At 40.4% G+C, this 18622-nt stretch overlaps 3 protein-coding genes across 5 annotated transcripts; 1 reads left to right on the top strand and 2 right to left on the bottom strand.

Moving 5' to 3' along the window:
• The first annotated feature begins 33 nt into the window (after nucleotides 1-33).
• On the top strand, nucleotides 34-6289 carry bmb (brambleberry). 2 transcript variants are annotated; one of them, XM_039810955.1, is made up of 13 exons: nucleotides 34-146; nucleotides 1194-1459; nucleotides 1934-2062; nucleotides 2153-2338; nucleotides 2438-2660; nucleotides 3399-3515; nucleotides 3621-3800; nucleotides 4140-4346; nucleotides 4438-4588; nucleotides 5027-5088; nucleotides 5205-5353; nucleotides 5671-5792; nucleotides 5913-6289. In XM_039810955.1, the coding sequence occupies exons 2-13, from the start codon at nucleotides 1196-1198 to the stop codon at nucleotides 6040-6042; spliced, it is 1920 nt and encodes a 639-aa protein (XP_039666889.1). In that variant the 5' UTR covers nucleotides 34-146; nucleotides 1194-1195; the 3' UTR covers nucleotides 6043-6289. The 2 variants fall into 2 exon arrangements, with proteins under 2 accessions (XP_039666889.1, XP_039666890.1); XM_039810956.1 differs by lacking the exon at nucleotides 34-146 and adding an exon at nucleotides 173-237.
• Nucleotides 6290-6391: 102 nt separating this feature from the next.
• Nucleotides 6392-11787, bottom strand: LOC120565295 (GDP-L-fucose synthase-like). Of its 2 annotated transcripts, none has more exons than XM_039810958.1 (10): nucleotides 11381-11787; nucleotides 10672-10829; nucleotides 10437-10551; nucleotides 10048-10176; nucleotides 9887-9960; nucleotides 9660-9793; nucleotides 8922-9053; nucleotides 8760-8839; nucleotides 8489-8588; nucleotides 6392-7804 (listed from the first exon to the last, which is right to left on the bottom strand). In XM_039810958.1, the coding sequence occupies exons 2-10, from the start codon at nucleotides 10827-10829 to the stop codon at nucleotides 7749-7751; spliced, it is 978 nt and encodes a 325-aa protein (XP_039666892.1). In that variant the 5' UTR covers nucleotides 11381-11787; the 3' UTR covers nucleotides 6392-7748. The 2 variants fall into 2 exon arrangements, with proteins under 2 accessions (XP_039666892.1, XP_039666893.1); XM_039810959.1 differs by having other exon boundaries at nucleotides 11737-11773.
• Nucleotides 11788-12649: 862 nt separating this feature from the next.
• On the bottom strand, nucleotides 12650-18164 carry LOC120565646 (leukocyte elastase inhibitor-like). The gene is made up of 7 exons (XM_039811558.1): nucleotides 17951-18164; nucleotides 16790-16978; nucleotides 15141-15278; nucleotides 14927-15044; nucleotides 14693-14835; nucleotides 14396-14563; nucleotides 12650-14082 (listed from the first exon to the last, which is right to left on the bottom strand). The coding sequence occupies exons 1-7, from the start codon at nucleotides 18116-18118 to the stop codon at nucleotides 13675-13677; spliced, it is 1332 nt and encodes a 443-aa protein (XP_039667492.1). The 5' UTR covers nucleotides 18119-18164; the 3' UTR covers nucleotides 12650-13674.
• Between the last annotated feature and the right edge of the window lie 458 nt (nucleotides 18165-18622).

The raw sequence follows: 18622 nt of genomic DNA, 5'->3' as shown, positions 1-18622 counted from the left end.
AATGCGAGCAATTCCATTGGCTGTGTCCTCGTCCTATAGGGCGAAGAGACGGTGGACAAATAAATAATAATTAAACGGCATTCCCATCAGCTGTGTGTGAGGGAGATAGCCAGATAGCTCCATCAAGGACCTGCAAAATTAAACAGGTACATCATTTAAAAAATATTTAAATGTGTGCGTTTAATCGGGCGTGTATTTAATGGCAAGGTGTACTTTTCGGTTATTTTACTGTTACAAGTGAGTGTTTTGAATGTGCTGAAATCTATTAGATTTAAATGGGTTTACTTGTTTCCTATTTTCTTATGCACGCTGAGGAAAGCATGGGTGACGATTTTCCCGGTGCTTAAAACCGATGGAAAATTTGATTCACAATTGCGTCCTGTTAGATTTTAATTCTTTTTTTCAAAACCTGTCGCGTCTTTTTCGCGTTAGTAAAGTAGAATTCTGTGTTTTATTTTATAATGTTGTATTTTGGGTCTACATGGAGGTAGGCTACTGTGTTGGAGCGCCTGTGCAGCAGAGCATTAATTGCAGACATGCCTGGGCAAGCCTCCTCAGTGTGGTCTTCATTCAAACGTGAATATATGTATGATGAATGATTGATTGACAGTTTTAATAATTGTCACCATGCCCACTCCGCCTGGTTTTACAAGTATTTTCCAGATCCAGAATGCTGCATAATGTGTATATACTTTTTCAAACAATCATTCAAACATATGGCTTTGTTGCTGTCGCCATCTAGCGATATCCTTAAAATCTGGACATTTTAGGTTCTATAGCCTATAGTTATATAGCACATCTCCTGCAAATTAAAGGTGATTTTTAGAAAGAGTTCTTTTAATATGGAGATTTCAGATATAAAGTAAGCAGTTACACACTGTATGTGTCTGATATGTTGTGGAGAGTGTGGTTAATTGAATGTTGTTGTTTTTTTCTTTTTTTTTGTAAAGCCAGAAAACAATCTTAATCCATGCCATTTTTATCAAGAGTGATCAAGAGTATTTGGTTAAAATACTATTAATAGTAAGTTTTAAAATAAAACAATAAAGAAGCTTTAATAAGGAAAAGATTGTTTATCCCAAACTGTTGTTTTGGCTGCATTTAATTGTGCAGATCTCTTGCCAATACATATTTTAAGTGACAAAAAAGCTGAGTGATGACTCATTATGTATTCTTACGGTGTTCTGTTCCAGCAATGGCTCGCCTCCTGATCCACTGCCTGTATTTCCTGCTGATCAGCATTCTGGCCTGTCAGTGTCCTGCAGTCAGCGGGCTGTTTGAGTGGTTGAAGGAGGCGGGGGCTCCTCCAGCAGCACCTCCACCAGCAGCAGCAGCAGCAGTAGTAGTTCCAGCACTTCTTGCAAAGGATGCTAAGTTTGAGATGGCTACAACCGATGAGAGGTTTTTGTCTGAGGCAAAGCAGATGGAGCTGAGCCCGTTAGACAGCTGTCATTTCAAGGTAAACTTGAAATTCAGGGTTTCTCAGTCTTTGGCCCAGAATCCACTTAGTCACTTATGCAAACAGGGTCAAAGACTCCAATGTTGAGATTTGTGGGATTATATGTAAGGCTGCCACTAACCAACGTATGATTAATCATCGATTTAATCTAACAATAAGGCCCTTGATTAGTCTATAAAATGTCAAATGGTGAAAAATGATCGTCCTCAATCAAGGTGATGTCTTCAAATTGCTTGTTTTGATGACCAACTGTGACAAGACAACCTAAGATCTGTCATGAGATATTTTGTCATTTGAAAAATGCAATTACAGTTTAAAAGAAGTTAAACACTGCTCTAAGGACTTTTCCATCTTTGGACCTTTTCATGAAATGGTGGCAGTCCTCGAAGCTTTGTTTGCCATAGCAACAGTAGGCCTACGCATCCACTGGTTTGTCCCTTCTATATTTGAATAAAGCGCTGTGCTCGGTCGTAGGTGGTCGCCCAGCTGAAGGCGAGCTGTGAAAGCCTCCCAGAGGAGCAGCTTGCGAAGCTTGGAGTTGTGCTGTTTAACTGCCAGGCAGCGGTTGAGGGGCGTCAGACCTACCCATGCACAGAGGAAATGGTAAAATACGAAGTTAGGATTACATCTTATCACAATATTGTGTTTTCAAACTTTTGTGAGGCTATTTTAAATCTATTGTTGTTGTTTCAGACTATAAAAGAGTGCACAGCAGACATGGATTCAGACACATGGAATGCTTACCACATAGTGAGCAACAGAGCGCGCTCTGTTTGCTACGCGACTCGCCAGCAGCTCTTCCGGCGCAGAGCAGAGCACACTGTCAACGCTCTCATCTCCACAGCCACAAGCCAGCTAGATGCAATGAAGGACCTCAAGGTAGATTTGTAGTTTTCTTTCGCCTTTTTATTTTTTATTTTTATCTTCATGTTCACAGTGTGCAGGTCGATTTTTGCTTTGATCTGTATTTTATAACAGGAGGGCCAGCTGGAGCTGAAGGAACTGACCGCAGCCTCCTTGGACAAGCTGCTGGATGGTCACAGTGCTCTGCAGGAACAACAGGGGAAACTGTATGAGGGCCAGGGGCAAATGGAGAGCTCACTGAGGGACAACTTGGAGCGTCTGGGTCAGGAAAAAGCCCTCATCGCCTCTGGACAGGAGCTGGTAGCCCAGCTCATTCAGGGCATTACAAAGAGAATGGGTGAGAGCTTTCATGTGTTCATGCATCTCACACTGCAAAAGTATGTAGTATATTTGGCACATAATTGGAGCCATACATTAGTTTAGATTAGGGCTGCAAATTACGATTTATTTTCAGTGTAGATTTAATCTGTATTTTCTTGATTAATAGATTAGCTGTTTGTTCTATAAAATGTCAGAAAATAGTCGATCAGTGTTTTCCCTAGCCCAAGATGACGTCGTCAAATGTCTTGTTTTGTCCACAACTCAAAGATATCCAGTATGCTGTCATATAGGAGGGAAGAAACAATAAAATAGTCACATTTAAGAAGCTGGAATCCGATAATCTTTACATTAAAAAAATAACTCAAACCGATTTTAATCAATTATCAAAATAACAGTTGACAACAAATCGATTAATCTTTTCAGCTCTAGTTCAGACATGTATGGTAATGAGTGAATTGTGCTTGTCTGAAGTGTCGACATACCAAAATGTGTGCCTGCATTGCTGTGGCTACTTTTTAAATCATATTTATAAATCTTTATATAAGCATGATAGATATATAAGATTTTTTTTTTTTTTAGTTAATTTTATTCCTCCAAAGAGTCTATGATAGTTTCATGTCCTGAATGAGTTTTGAAAGGTTTATTCTGCCCCTTCAAACAGAATAATATACTGAGCTATAATTCCGATTTGTTGTTGGACAAAAAACGCTAGATATTTATAGACTCCCTTCCTGTCTTATTTTTTATTTTTAAGAGAATGTGAGTGAGCATCTGCAGAACCAAGGCTCGGAGGTGCAGGACAGCCACAAGGCGATTGTTAAAGACCTCACAGATGTCAGACACCAAGCTCAGGACATCCACCAAAAGATTGGTAATCAAAACTGAGCATCACAAATCTAAATTCATCACGTTTTTATTTTTTTACGTTTTCGTTAAAATGTCAAATGTTTTTTTTTTATTTCTTGTGGCTGATCAGATCACAGTATGTCTGAGTTTCTGCAGTACCAGGACCAGACCTCACAGTACTACGCTGACCTGATGAACAAACTGGAGCGCATGAACAGCACCCTGGGAGCCACGCTGCGCTACCTGGACAACATGCAGAGCCGCATCGAGGAGAGGCTCCACATGATCCAGGGCTACCTCGGCTGGGCAGGTGAGACCCAACACCCACAGTGCACTGACCAAGTTTGTCCACATTTTTCATGTTTTCTGCTACAAAATAATTTTAGTTGATTTTAAAATAACAATTGTGTATAAATCTAAGATGTCTAAAGCATCTTTTCCTACGAAGTGTGCAAAAAAAAAAAATGTATTCAAATAATTATATTGTTTATTGCACATGAATACCCCAGAAGTGTGGTATTCAACCATTAGGATGATCACATCAGCCAAATATCATCCTCTGTAGTCAGAGATGTCCTAAAAAAAAAAACACCTTAAATATGGCTATGATTTTATCAATTTATTTCCCTTGTGCTTCTTGTGATTACAGGTTTGAGCCTGACCGCCATGTGGACGTGTATTGCACATACGGGCTACTTCGTCATGGGTGCAGTCCTGCAGACGTTCCTGCGTTGTCCAGGTTTCTCTCGCGCCATGCTGCTGCTCGCCGTGCCTCTTAACGCAGTGGCCGAGGTCAACCAGCAGCCGGCGCTGGATCTCCCCTGCCTCAGCCTGCTGCTGCTCATTCTCTCTCTGGGTACAAACGCAACGCTGCTCCCAAGGCAAATACAATGTCTCCAGTATCCTCATTCCTTTCTCACAATGGTTTCTTTTATTCACATCTGCAGGTCAGTGGTTTGCGAGTCATTTGTGGGCGTGCTTTCAGTCCAGAGGAAGGCCAGCCGCCCCACTGCCACTGGCCTCATGGGCCATCGTGGAGCCACAGAAACCAGGATCATCCAGCTCCTCCTCATATCCGCCGTCCTCCACGCCGCAGAAGTGAGTCTGCGGAGTTCAGTACATACCGTCTATGCTGCAACTGATTTATTTTTATCATCAAACAATTGTTTTGCCTATAAAATGTCCAATAATTTGTTAAAAAGTGCTCTGTATAATTTCCCAGAGCCCAAGGTGACGTCAAACTGTCGTTCTGTCCGACTAACAAAGATATTGGATGTACAATGATCTAAACATAATACTTGTTTGTATGGCATTTTTGCTAAGAAATGAGACAAACCATTAATTATCAAAGTAGTTGCTAATTAATTTTACATGTATCCCCTGAGTTTGATGCAGATGCTAAATTAAAACATGTAGTTTCACTTAAACAATTTTCTACAATTGCGCTGCAGTGTGGGAGATGGGTGCTCTTATTTCTTTTTGTAGGTGGTTTATTTGATTAAGTCTTTTAATTATTATTATTTTTTTTGTCCCCAGAGATGAAAATGATGGCTCTTTCGATCAAGACGACCTGTTGAATCAGGACAGCCTCATATCTGGTATGAAATATAAATATATACTGTACCTTAACACTAAAAACAAATTACAAATAATTGCCACCTTTTTAATAGATTCAGTTACTCATATTTGCTCTCACTTACGTCTTTGCCTACAGGTAACGTTGGCGTATCAGCAGCGTCTCCCCCCCTTCACAGGAAGCCTCCCCTTCACAGGAACCCAATCCCAGAGTCCAGGTTTACGCCAATCATTAGCACACCCAATCACTCCACTCCCAGGCTTGTACCGCAGCCAGTTCTTTCAGAGGTCAGCAAATTGAGTTAATGTCATACCATCGCTGTTAGGTGAAAACCTTTTGTATGTCCAAAACAGTTTTACAAGTAACAAAGAAAAAGGCTTATTTGAAAACATTGACCTATTTAACTCGAAGTCCGACAAAATCGACTCGTCACAGTGACCGATAGCATTGATTAATGGGAAAAAATTAAATGACAAAACATGGAGATAAAAGGTTTCTGCCTGACAGCGACAATATGAAAGAAAACTAAAGATTAATATTCTGTACCTCCATGAACTAATAAAATTTGCCCTCACACATGTTGCTTTTATTTTATTTTTTGTAGGCTCTGGTTGCCGATATCCCCCTTAGAAACCTGGGAGGCGTTTTTGATTTTGTAATCGACTCGCATGATTCCGTGAACGACTCCCGAAGTGCGAGTCCTACCCCGTCAGTAGTCAGCAACAGGTCAGGCTTTTGCCTTAAACACTAACAAGCAAGTGTTATTAATTGATTAGGCCTTTTTCAACTGTTGTTGATTCTTTACCAAAAAATTGACTTTTTTTTCTCCTATGTTTCCTTGGGCAGTTCTCTATCAGGCCGTCAGCTGTGCAATGGTATCACAAAAACAGGGAAGATCTGTAAGAAGAGAGCCGTGCTAGGACAGGACTACTGCAGAGTCCATGAAGGGGGGCACACCTCCTATGTTGCTAAATGAGCACTGCATTTTTTTTTTTTTTTTTTTGACTACAGATTTTTTAAATATTTTTACTGCCATGTTTAACTGTTCATTTAAGTAAACCCATACTTTCGTTACCCATGGATCTGTCTGTATTCAAACAGAGCAACTTTTTTTGATAGTGCCTTCTCTGCAAAAATGTTTTTATCAACTCTTATTGTGATGTCATTGTAAGTTCTGCCTGCCTATTTACTTTTAAGTTAATAAATTATTTCTTTACCATGAATCAGTCTGGACTTTACTTCTCAAATACCTGTCAGAAATCTCACCCTCTGGCATACTACTTAAAGATCCAGCCAAGAAACTTAAGACAAACTTAAGACATTACTAAGACATTATTAAAACATTTAATTTGCTCAGTGCAAATATACTGAATAAGAAAACATCCAATCCACTATTCAAACAGCACATAACAGTTTTGTTCAATAAATACAGTGAATCAAGAACTTAAAAACCCTTCAAGAGGTAAGTGATGAATGCTGAAAAAGACTAATCCTGACAGATTGAACCCCCAATTAACTTTACTTATAATTAACACTGCCATAATGAACAACATTCTACATACAGGTCAGTAGACAAATTGTTTTATACTTTTCTATTAAGAGAAGTGTTGCAGATGAATTCTAAGTGAGAAACTCAGCAAAAAAAAGAAACGCCCCTTTTTCAGGACACTATTTTAAAGATACTTTTGTAAAAATCATAACTTTAGAGATCTACATTGTAAAGGGTTTAAACAATGTTTTCCATGCTTGTTCGATGAACTAAACAACTAATGAACATGCACCTGTTGAGCGGTTGAAAAGCCAATAACAGCTTGCAGGTGGTAGGCAATTAAGGTCAGTTATAAGAAAATTAGGAAAGTAAAGAGACTTCTACTGACTCTGAAATACACCAACAGAAAGATGCCCAGGGTCCCTGCTAATCTGCGTGAACGTGCCTGAGGCATGTGGACAGCAGATGTGGCCAGGGCAATACATTGCAATGTCCCTACTGTGAGACGCCTAAGACAGGGCTACAGGGAGACAGGAAGCACAGCTGATCGTCAACAACCGCAAGAACTGGCCAGTCTGGGGCGACCTCTAGCTCACCCAGTAAGAGTGTTCGCTACCATGTCGGCTGAGTCCTGCAGCGGCGCAGGGTTTGAATCCGACCTGCTGCCCTTTGCTGCGTGTCGTCCCCCATATCTCTCCCCCCTTTCATCTATATCCACTTTCAAAATAAAGGGAAAAGCCCCCCAAAAATAATCTTAAAAAAAGAAAGAACTGGCTAGTCTGGTGCAGTGCATGAGGAGGAGATGCACTGCAGTACTTAATGCAGCTGGTGGCCACACCAGATACTGAGGGCTACTTTTGATTTTGACCCCCCCCCAATTTGCTCAGGGACATTATTCCATTTCTGTCAGTCACCTGTCTGTGAAAATTGTTCAGTTTATGTCTTAGTTGTTCGATCTTTTAATGTGCATACAAATATTTGCATATGTTAAGTTTGTTTAAAATATAAAAGCAGTTGAAAGTGACAGGGCGTTTCTTTTTTTTTGCTGAGTATATTTAGTCTAGCTCACTGAGAACACACAATTCAGTCACATCCATCTACCTTTGCACATGAGCCACCTTGTTTTCTTCTCCTCTTCCAACAGAGCGGGTCAATGATCGACAGACTTTGTACCAAATTGATTGGCAGAGCGTTCACTTCCTGGCTGCGTCATAGTTGGCAACAAACCATTCACAGGTTTCCTTTAAAGCTGTTAGTTAAAAAAAGAAGAATAAGTGAAGACAGGCAGCAGATGTAGTCAGAACATACTTCTTTTCATTTTTACCAAGTATATACACACACACACACACACACACACACACACACACACACACACACACACACACACACACACACACACACACACACACACACACACACACACACACACACACACACACACACACACACACACACACACACACACACACACACACACACACACACACACACACACACACACACCTTTATTGATGACATGCGAAGCCTCGCTGCCCGTCCATGACTGGTTTTGGGAAGTGGTTTGAATCTACATGGTTTTATTATACACCTATGATCTTCGCGAGCACATTCACTGCCCTCTGTCCAGTTAAACCACCGCCACTTTCCAGTTTTAGAATACTTAAATTGGCCCTCCTGGCCTGTCATTATTATATTATGACCAAAAGGATTCATTTACACACGTTTGATAGCCACATTCCTCTCAAGGCAATCTGTTAATTATACAGTTATGTTATACGATCATTATAACCTCAGAAAATACACACTATATTGATATAAATGGATTAAGTGGAAATAGATTTTTCTAAATATACATTAAATAGTAAATTTCTTTGCTGGAAATCTTTATTGCTTCATCTCGCCATCACACGCACACACAATTAGTCAGTCCCACCTTGTTTGAAGGGTGTGAAGGTGAAGTCCGGCAGGTAGCGGTGCAGCTTTGCATTGCTGGCTGTCTTTTTGAACTGGCCGTCTGCTTTACTGGTATCAAACTGGAGGTCAAAGGTCAAGGAAACTACGTGGAACTGATGGTTAGAAATCGGATTCAAGGGGAAGGTTCACCGTGTTGAGTCGCCTCATATCTTGAACATGGACTGTATATTGTAAACCTCTAAAAACTTGCTGTGATGACATTGATTAACTTAGCATGATCACAAGGATACCACCACTTCTCCTTTAAAGTCCAGTGCTTGCACAACTGCTTCTGCAGCTTCTTTGATGGACACTTCATCCTCCTCTCCAACTGGAACCAGCAGACACAACACAGGTTTTACTACGGATTGAATTCACCTGTCACTATCGATATGCTGTGTATAAGGACTTACCAGAGAGAATGATTGGATCGACCTCTGAATACTCTCTCAAGACCCACAGGAAGAGACGAGCCAGGTCTAAAGAGTAGATGAACTGTCTTCTGGGAGTGCCGGAGCCCCAGACCACCAGGGGCTTCCCCTCCTCTAATCATAAACACAAATGAGTACACAATTTATATAACTTCATGTATCCCCAACTATGCCCTACGAGTTCAATACATGGGATTGGCATCAACGCTGTTACTAATCTCATATTAAATATTGTTCTTCAGTCACAGTCATGAAATAAATGGTAACAACACAATTTAGTAAACGAAATAAGGTTTGCAGACACTTTAACCCTTGTGTTGTCCTTTGGGTCCCAGTGACCCGAAGGACAACACAAGGATTATGTACTTCCATTTACTTTGTTGAGAATTGCTCTCTAAACAAGGGTTAATACAGCACCTTAGTTCTTGTTTGTACAGCATTTTGGTCAGCTTAAACTGTGTTTAAATGTGTTCTAGAAATAAACTTTACTTACTTACTTTAAAAGAAACCGGTTTTAGAGAGCAATTCTCAACAAAGTAAACGGAAGTACATAATCCTTGTGTTGTCCTTCTGGGCACTGGGACCCGAAGGGTTAAGACACCGAAAGTCTCCTCTGATAGGAGTGATGTGTAGTTCTAGTCTTATTACTCAATTAAGATCACAGTAAGGTAGACATTTTAAATTGGAAAAAAAAAAAAATAAGAGCATTAATATACTTACTTTGAGCAATGTAAGCTTTGTGAATTAGGCCTGGCAGCACATGACCGTCCTCAATGCTGAAGTTGTCATGGGGACCAAACACATTAGTGGGAATCACAGCTGTATAGCAACTCCCATGCTGCTGGAAATACGCCCTGTGAAACATACAAACAGTTTTACAGACAATTCTTATTCTATGTGACAGTGTAAATTTACTAAACATGCAAAACCAACAACGGAGTTCCCACCTGTTGTGAACATCAATCATTCTCTTTGCATAGGCATAGCCGAAGTTCGACTCATGAGGTGGTCCGTTATGGATCTTGTGCAAAGATGTAAAGTAAAGTTAGTTGCCATTTACAAATGTGCTGATACTTGCCAGCTAAGAGCACATATAGGGGCCTTTTACCATGGTCTCGTTGATAGGGTAGGTGGTTTTATCAGGAAAGATGCAGGTGGACAGGCAGGAAACAACCTTGACCGCGCCAACTTCATGTGCTGCCTGCAGCACGTTATCGTTGATGTAGACATTGTTTCTCTGGAGGGGACAGATACAGCATTCATTATTCTATAACCCAACAAAGTCTTCTCAGTTTTAACACATATCCAACAACCTTTTCAAACATATGTGCTAATTTATTAGATTCAAGATACTTTATTTTCATTGTATGAACACAACGAAATTACGTTGGTGTCAGTCAGTCCAATTAATAAAAACAAGATAAAAACTAATAATTAAAAAAAAAGATAAAAGCACACACAATTAGCAGTGATAGCAGAAGCGTGACTTTCTCATACCCAAAAGTCCAGGTTGTACTTCATGTTCTTGAAAAGCCCCCCAACCATAGCAGCCAGATGAATGACGTGGGTCGGCCGATATTTTTCAAACACTGCCCGTGTCTCCTCCACGTTCCTGAGGAGATGCCACAATAACACAGAATGCTGAAGGTGCAGAGACAGTCTCCGTGTGCATTAGTAGCACCAAATACATGTGTTTGCATGTTTGCAGTAGCTAGAGAAAGTATGCTCTCACGTGAGGTTGGCATCTTTGGAGGAGAGAAATATCCATTCTTCCCCTTCCTTGGCTCCCCTCTCCTCTTTGACCACATGCTGTATAGCCCTGCCCACCAAGCCGGATCCTCCGGTCACCAACACCCTCAATGGAGGGGTGTGATCACCCTGACAGCTCATCTAGACAAAGCAAAACACAAAAAGATTTAATGGGTCACAAGTATAATACAAACAAAACAAGATAGGAGTGTTTGAATATGATAGTGAGGTTATATTTCGTTTTCACAAAGGAGCAGGTAATATGGCACTGATGGCTCCCTGATAATGTCTACAGTTGGGTGCATTGGGTCAGGTAAATGCTACGTCATGCAACAGTTGAGTGCAGAGGATATACATATATTTTTTTACAAGCCCCAAGCAAGATGTTTGATTAGCTATCAAACAAAAAAAACAGAGATCAATTGAAAAGAGCCTTAGACAGCAAACTTTATATTGTTCACAACTTACAGAAACACTTAACTTGTATATAGACATTTTATGCGTGTGGTAGTGATTGTTTTCTGTTTAACGTCAGGTATATGAGCAATTCAAAAATCAAACTCCTTGTATGTGCCAACATAACGTTACTTGACCAATAAAGATGATTCTGATCAAGCCAAACTCACATTAGAAACCCTATATAGTTAACTAACGGTAACTATAGCTAACTTACCGTTGGTTAACTAGCTTACCTCTATTTTCGGGTGACGTAGCCGAAATCCCAAGGCCACCTTGTTTGTTGTTACCTGCTCATTAGAGGTGACCACTGTACAGAACCGTGTTGTGCAAATGCCAGCCAGACAAGCTAGCTAACGGTATTAGCCAAAGTTGATGTTAGCTATGCTAGCAGGTAACCGCTGTCACATTCATTCCTTTCAGCGAGTGTTATACTAATGACGCCACATAAACTAACTAAAAATGAATGTGACAACTCTGTCGCAAGTAAATTGTATAACTTCTAATACATTAGAAGTATGCTTCCCTTCTAGAGCAGTAAAACAACGTTAAATCCGAGCTTAACAAATAACGGTAAGTAGTTGCTTCTCACCCGTTAGCTGTAAACTAGCTACATGTTCAGCAAACTAGAGAGCCAGATAGAATCATAGACTGTTAGAACACGGATTCCGGTTATAACCGTCAAAATAAAGTTGTATTGATGAACAGCCGGGTCGTTTTCGTGCCTCAAATAGACACCCTGAAGCGCTGGAATTATTCTCAACGTGGAAAGATATTAAACATACATGTTTTTCATACTACTATTTTTCTTACAGTATTTAGATTTTTTTGATAGGATTTTTACTTTTACTTTTATATGAATATACGCTTTCCGGTTTTTCTTTCACGCTGCAAGACCGCAAGACTTGCAGTTTTTTTATCTGCTCATACTAACAACAGTTGTTGACTGTACACAACTTCATTGTCTGTCAGCAACATATACATTAAATAGTACATTTATTTGATTACTGTAGGCTATGACAATTTTGAGGTACTTGTACATTACTTGAGTATGTCCATTTTACGATACTCTATACTTTTATTCCTATCCATATCAGAGGCAAATCTTGTACTTTTGACTCCACTATATATTTGATAACTTTAATCCTGATTCAGATTATTATGGCCTATAGTCTTTATAATACAATCAACTAATTAATTATGATCTATTATTCTATACTACTACACCAGTTTACATTAGATCTACCTTATGCTTGTAATTAATCACTATTTATAATCCAATGATATAATATTAATCTGGAATGGGCCATTCTGCATAAAAGGTAGGCTACTTTTACTTTTGTACTTATAATCAAGTAACATTTAGAATGCAGCTTTTTACTTGTAACAGAAAATCTATTTCTATGGTTTTTGCACTATGGTATTGCTACTTTTAAAACACCTACATGCACTACCAAATTCAGACAAAACTATCTTGGTAAAAAAGGCCTATGAAATGTTATAAACACATCTCAGAATTAGTTTATTTTCTCATGAGCCATACATCTCCACTTGTACTTACATACACCAAACCTTTCAGTTTCATTCATATTTATATTCAGAATATTTTTTACAGAGAGCATTGTTCATATATCATTCATAGCCGGATTTAAACATTTTATTCCTCAAAACATGGCTAAAATTGGTTTTTCCTTTTTCTAAAAACCTTTAACTATAACATGTCAACAAAATGAAATAAGGCTCAGATTTCTGTTCCGGAAATGTGGCCTTTTTACACTTTGCTCTGGCTGGTGCAATGACCTGTTCTCACCTATAAAGGTCAGCAGTTAGTAACTCTTAATTTCTGAGGGACGCCCCTTAAGAGAACAGCAGCTCAAAAAAAAAAAATAAGATATGAAAGCAACTTTTTGTGCTTTGTTAACAAACGCTCGATTTTGATCACACCGGGAACATCATCCAATAGGTCAGTTTGTTTAAATATACAAATCTTAGTACTATTTTTATTAAGATTGAGAAACTATGAATCAATTTTAAGTTTTGATGTGGTGTTCATTCTGTTAACAACAAAAATCATCAGTTTAGCCAAATCACAAATACATTTGTTTTTCTTTTTTCCTTCCACCTTGTTTTTCACTGCTGTGAATGTGCTCCATTTGTTTTTCAAGAAACTGACCAACTTCCTCTGGATAATCCACATATCTCACCGTGAACACATTTCATTAGAACTACTGTCAACTGAAGAAAAAGTCCCTATAAAAACTCTGATTGTCTCCATTTTAACAATGTAGTCACTTTAAAACCCAAACGTCTTTTGTTTTATTTCAATTAGATTCAATTCACTATTATAACACATTAATTCAACCAAAAACACTGAAATTCCAATAGCTACACCTATGATTTCAGTGCAAATGCAAACAAAGAATGCAGTTCTTCAACTGGCAAAACATCACAGAAAATTAAGCTTTCATTTTAAGGATTTTGCAAATTTTTTTATTTGAATTGGCCCAACATCTTCCTCTGCCGGTTCTGTCTACTGAGGAGACGACAACCGGCCGAGGAAGAGGATGGACTTGGTCTTATTGTGCCTGATGAAGAAGAGGAAGGGGTGGTCCGCTGTGAAGTGTTCCTCCCTCAACATACAGAATGCTACCATGCCTGCTGTGGCTGCAGCCGCCTCCGTCCCCTCCTCGTTCACCTCCACAAAGGCCTTGTGGGCCACCGTAGACAGGAAGAGTCCTCGTTCGCCGTTCATGCCGGACAAATCGGCCTTCGCCCCACAGAACACGTCTGTCATGCCCAGTTTGGACAGAGCGTCGTTCAGCTCGTAGTCTTCCTCCAGCTTGAACTTGGGCAGGTGAACCAGGACTTCTGAGTGGACGTCCATGTTTTCCCTGTTGGTCCATTCGTCCAGCTTCTCCCTCGTTAGCTCAGTCTCCAGCTGGAACACACACACACACACACACACACACACACACACACACACACACACACACACACACACACACACACACACACACACACACACACACACACACACACACACACACACACACACACACACACACACACACACACACACACACTGAGATCAAGATCTCTTTTGCAAAAATCATGGGTCATTTCAGATTCTGCGTATTAGTTACATGGATTCTATACTTTTCCAATAGTGCAAATGGATCATAATGTATGCATCACAGCAGCTTCTATTACATTCCTTTGCAAGCCTAGTTCGTTGCTTCTGGGCTGTGTACCTTCAGCAGAGGATCAGAGCCGTCCGCGGACTCCTCAGGCAGCAGGATGAACATGCTGAGCTCCTCATCCACGTACGGCAGCTCCAGGATCTGCAGACCGAGCTCAGGAATGTAGTTGTAGGGCAGCTTCTTCATCTGGTACATCATCTGGACCGGCTTGGCCTCATTCTGACGTGCAAGAAACAAAAATCAAAGATGATCCGAACACGTTAGAAAGTCTGAATTTAGTTTAGTTTTCCTCATTTGTTAAATGGTTTCCTGTATCTAGTGTTCATGTCTTTATGCTGCAAGCTTCACCTGGTTGACTTTAAAGGTCATCTCTTTGGTGTTTGCCACATCAAAGCGATTCATCCAGTTGCCCTTGAAGTAGATAGCATTAACCAGAGCCAATCTTGTCATAGGGCCGACTGTTCCTGGCTTCAGGAGATCTTTGATCTTATCTGAAGGGGAATACACAGACAAAGCAACCGTTTAACACTGATTCACAGAAGACCCTATCAAATGGTCGCTGGTCCAATCAGGATTACTCACTTTCTGTCTGCTGCTCGACCCAGCTGTTGATCTCCACTCTGCAGGCCTCTGAAGCCCCGATGAAATCAACAGCCTTCAGGTCTGCCTGGTAATGCTTCTGCGTGGCGTTGAGGAATTGCTGCAGAGAGTGGATAACGTCTTATGAATTCAGTCATTATAAAGTTATTGATTCAATAATAGGGTCTTCTGTGATGAGTGAACACCAAAAACTCACCGGGAGGAAGTTGGCGGAAGTTTCTCCGTAGAGACGGTTGGCTAGTTTGAGGATGTATGATGCAGATGGCGAGTTGATGTCAGCGTTCAGTGTCTGGAAGTCTGTGTGGACGTCTTCACCAGAGGTGAATGAGAGGGCCTGTGTGCACGTTTGGAACAACACACTTTATTTTGGGATTAAAAACTTGTTGCAGGTAGTGAAAAGTAAGAATATTATACTATTCTATGAGCTATGATACCTTTACAGCTTGTAAGACTTCTGCTAGAAATTTAAAAGATGTGGTTAGTGGAGAGTGGCAACACAATATTTAAAAATTATTTTTTCAGCAGACAACAGTTACAACATGATTGAGCTAGCAAAGCAGTTTTGTGTTTATATGTGCGAGCGGAATTTATTCAGTTTGGGAAATCCCACGGTCTCTAAGCTACAGGTCTGGCCGACTAAATAGGGAGGGACCCATCTGCTCGCGATAGGGGCCGAGACTGAGAGAGCTACATGGATAAATATGCACCAAACAAGCCACTTTGAAATTTTGCTCTTCTCATGAATACAAAAGTTGGTAGACCCTCCCCTGTAGACAAAAAAATAATAATTGGATGACCCTCCTGTCAACAAAGAATAAAAACACATGACCCTCCTCTATTTTCCTCCGGTGGTCCATTCCATAAATACCGAACGGTCCCTAAATGTATGTGCATGCTCTACATATTATACACTATAAGGCCAAATGTATGCAGACAGGCATGCCCCTATACTTGTGTGTACTTTGGATCTAGCGCTGTTTTTTTTTTAATGGTATGAGCTAGATCACTTAGTTTTAAATAAGGGAAAGCTTAATGCTAAAGTATATAATTCCAACTTTGTGTCAACAGTTTAGGGAAGGCTCTTTCTTTTCCTCCCTGTACAAAACCAGGAATATAAAGAAATTATTTTCCTAATTTGGTGTGAAATAACTTGACTGGCGTGCATGGAGCCCCGACCTCAACCCCATCCCACACCTTCGGGATGGGCTATAATGTGGACTAGGAGCCAGGCCTAATCGCCCTACATCAGCGGCCAAACTCACTCATGCTCTTGTAAATAGGATCACAACTTTGCGGCCAGGTTTTAAAGTCTGGTGGAAAGACTTCCCAGAGGAGTGGAGGCTGTTATAGCAACAGATGAATGCTGTGTTTGCTAATGTTTTGAGTATTGAGTCGTCATTCATCATCAACCTGCTGAACCACTGCAGATGAAGGTTTGCCATTTTGGCTAAAGGGAACACAATTCCACTACAGAGGTCATTAATCAAAATAAAATACAAATAACAAGGGATGTACTGTACTTCAGTAGCAAACAGGTTGTATGAACTGAAACAGCAACTCTTTGTTCAACTTCCAGGTTTTATAACCTTCTGCTTTTAAGCAAACAGTACGTTACTCATTTCAGAGGTGCTTATCGCGGTCAAAGTACAGGTGTCATAAGACTTTGCCTGTCTGAAGACACACCTTCAGTCTTTGCATACAATACACACCTTAGCCTACAGCCATCTCACAAAATGTTTAATGGAAACAGCCCCGGTTGACTGCATTTCGTAATGTTTATTACTTTTCATAACTGGGCTAGAAGTGGAGGCGGAGGTGCATGTAACAGAGAGACAGTGTGCTGACCTGTGCCATCTGAGCAGCAGTGTCTCCTTCAGCCCCCAGGTAAACCATAGCCAGGGCCGAGCTGATGCTCAGCGGGGAGACGAAGATGTTCCCGGTGGGATTTGCTTGGCTCAGAGTGCGGAGCAGCTCCAAGGCAAAACCGGTGTTTGAGCTGCTGATGGCGGCCATGACTGATGATGTACGGTTTTCCTGTAATGAGGAAATCGGTATATAAGTCCATTTTGTAAAATACATTTTAGGACTAATTAGGTCTAAATGAAACAAACTGTAACCTAAATACATTTGTCATCATACACAATTGACAACACCCACCAGGAAAGAGAGGCTTTACAATCCTTAAAACTAATGGATTAAGGGATAAATGATTGTTCACCTATTTACTATGGTTGCATGTGATCTCCTTCTCCATCCCTCCATATTTATTGTTAACATAATATAAAAGGCAAAAAGCTAAATTATCTGCAAAGTTTTGTTGCAAGTAAGGTGTAACCTGTGAAACCCTCATACATATCTCTACCTATAGAAAAAAAGAAAACTGAAATATGCTTTTAGAAAAAAAATTATTCAATACATATCCATAAAGCTTCCCCACCCTTGTGTCTATGTACCAATTAAATGTAGCCTATGTGGTGATTTTGACACAATTTTGCCCCAAAATCATTTGAATTATCTATTTGCACATTATCTATAGCCTACTACTGGCATTGAGGTCACCTGGATGATCATCCAAGACACTGTGATGTTACACCCACCAGCACCACTGTTTAACCACTAGGTTTAAGATATATTTGAAGGGAATTCAGCATTTTTTGTGAGTTTATACCGGGTGATTCAAAACACGATTCCGGTATTGAACTTTTTTTTAACCTGCCAGTTTCACAAAATCGGAAAGCATTTAATAAAGTTGACACAAAATGGTTTTTTTTGTGTGTGTTGTAGGCTATAGTCTCTGACTAGCTAGATAGTGGCAGTTTTCACACGGTCGGACACCCGGAAATAAGCCCCCAGCCAGTGCACGCGACCATCTTTAAATAGCACACACAAGCTGGTGTCAATGGTGTGAACTACGCAAAGCACCGTAGATAAAGCTACATGATAATACAGTCCGTGTGTGTGTGTGTGTGTTTCAGGCCTATTAGCTAACGTTGTTAGTTACATTACCTGATGGTCCCGCAACGACTGAGGCACGTTCTGCTCGCACGCACTTAACGTGTGGAAAAGTGAAAGCGAAACGTAAAAAGACGCAAAAGTCCGAAAAAATCCCCTAGAAACAGAGACACCACAAAGGGCAGGGGCAGTGGTTGAACCCAGAGGTCCACCACTTCTCATTTATACTGAACACAAACAGTGGTGTGTGTGTGTGTGTGTGTGTGTGTGTGTGTGTGTGTGTGTGTGTGTGTGTGTGTGTGTTGGGTGGGTGTGACGCGTGACTGGGCGATAAATCACTGACTGGTGACAAATACATGCCTTATATCCATATACTGAGATCAGCGCCGTGGAAAAGTTTGAACAACCTTTACACCAGTTCTTAAACCACTTTTAATATCGAAATTATTATATTTTTTGTTGTTTTTTTGCTTTCCGATAACTGCGCATGGATGGAGGCAGGGCCGTAACCAGGGTTTTAGATCCCCCCCAGCAGAACCCCACCCATCTCACACATATTTCTGTCTAGCCACACACCAAACTCAGCTGTACACATTTATTAGTATTTAAAAACCACAACATTTCACATTTAATTGTAAGCATTTAACAGTTCAATCTTATCTCCCAACATTAGTGTTTGATCAAAGCCGGTTATTGTACAGATATGTAAAAATGCTTATACTGGGA

This window comes from Perca fluviatilis, chromosome 9, assembly GCF_010015445.1.
Source record: "Perca fluviatilis chromosome 9, GENO_Pfluv_1.0, whole genome shotgun sequence".
NCBI classification, from domain to species: domain Eukaryota; kingdom Metazoa; phylum Chordata; class Actinopteri; order Perciformes; family Percidae; genus Perca; species Perca fluviatilis.
The sequence above is the reverse complement of the archived record's forward strand: the minus strand, read 5'-3'. Positions and strand labels throughout refer to the sequence as shown.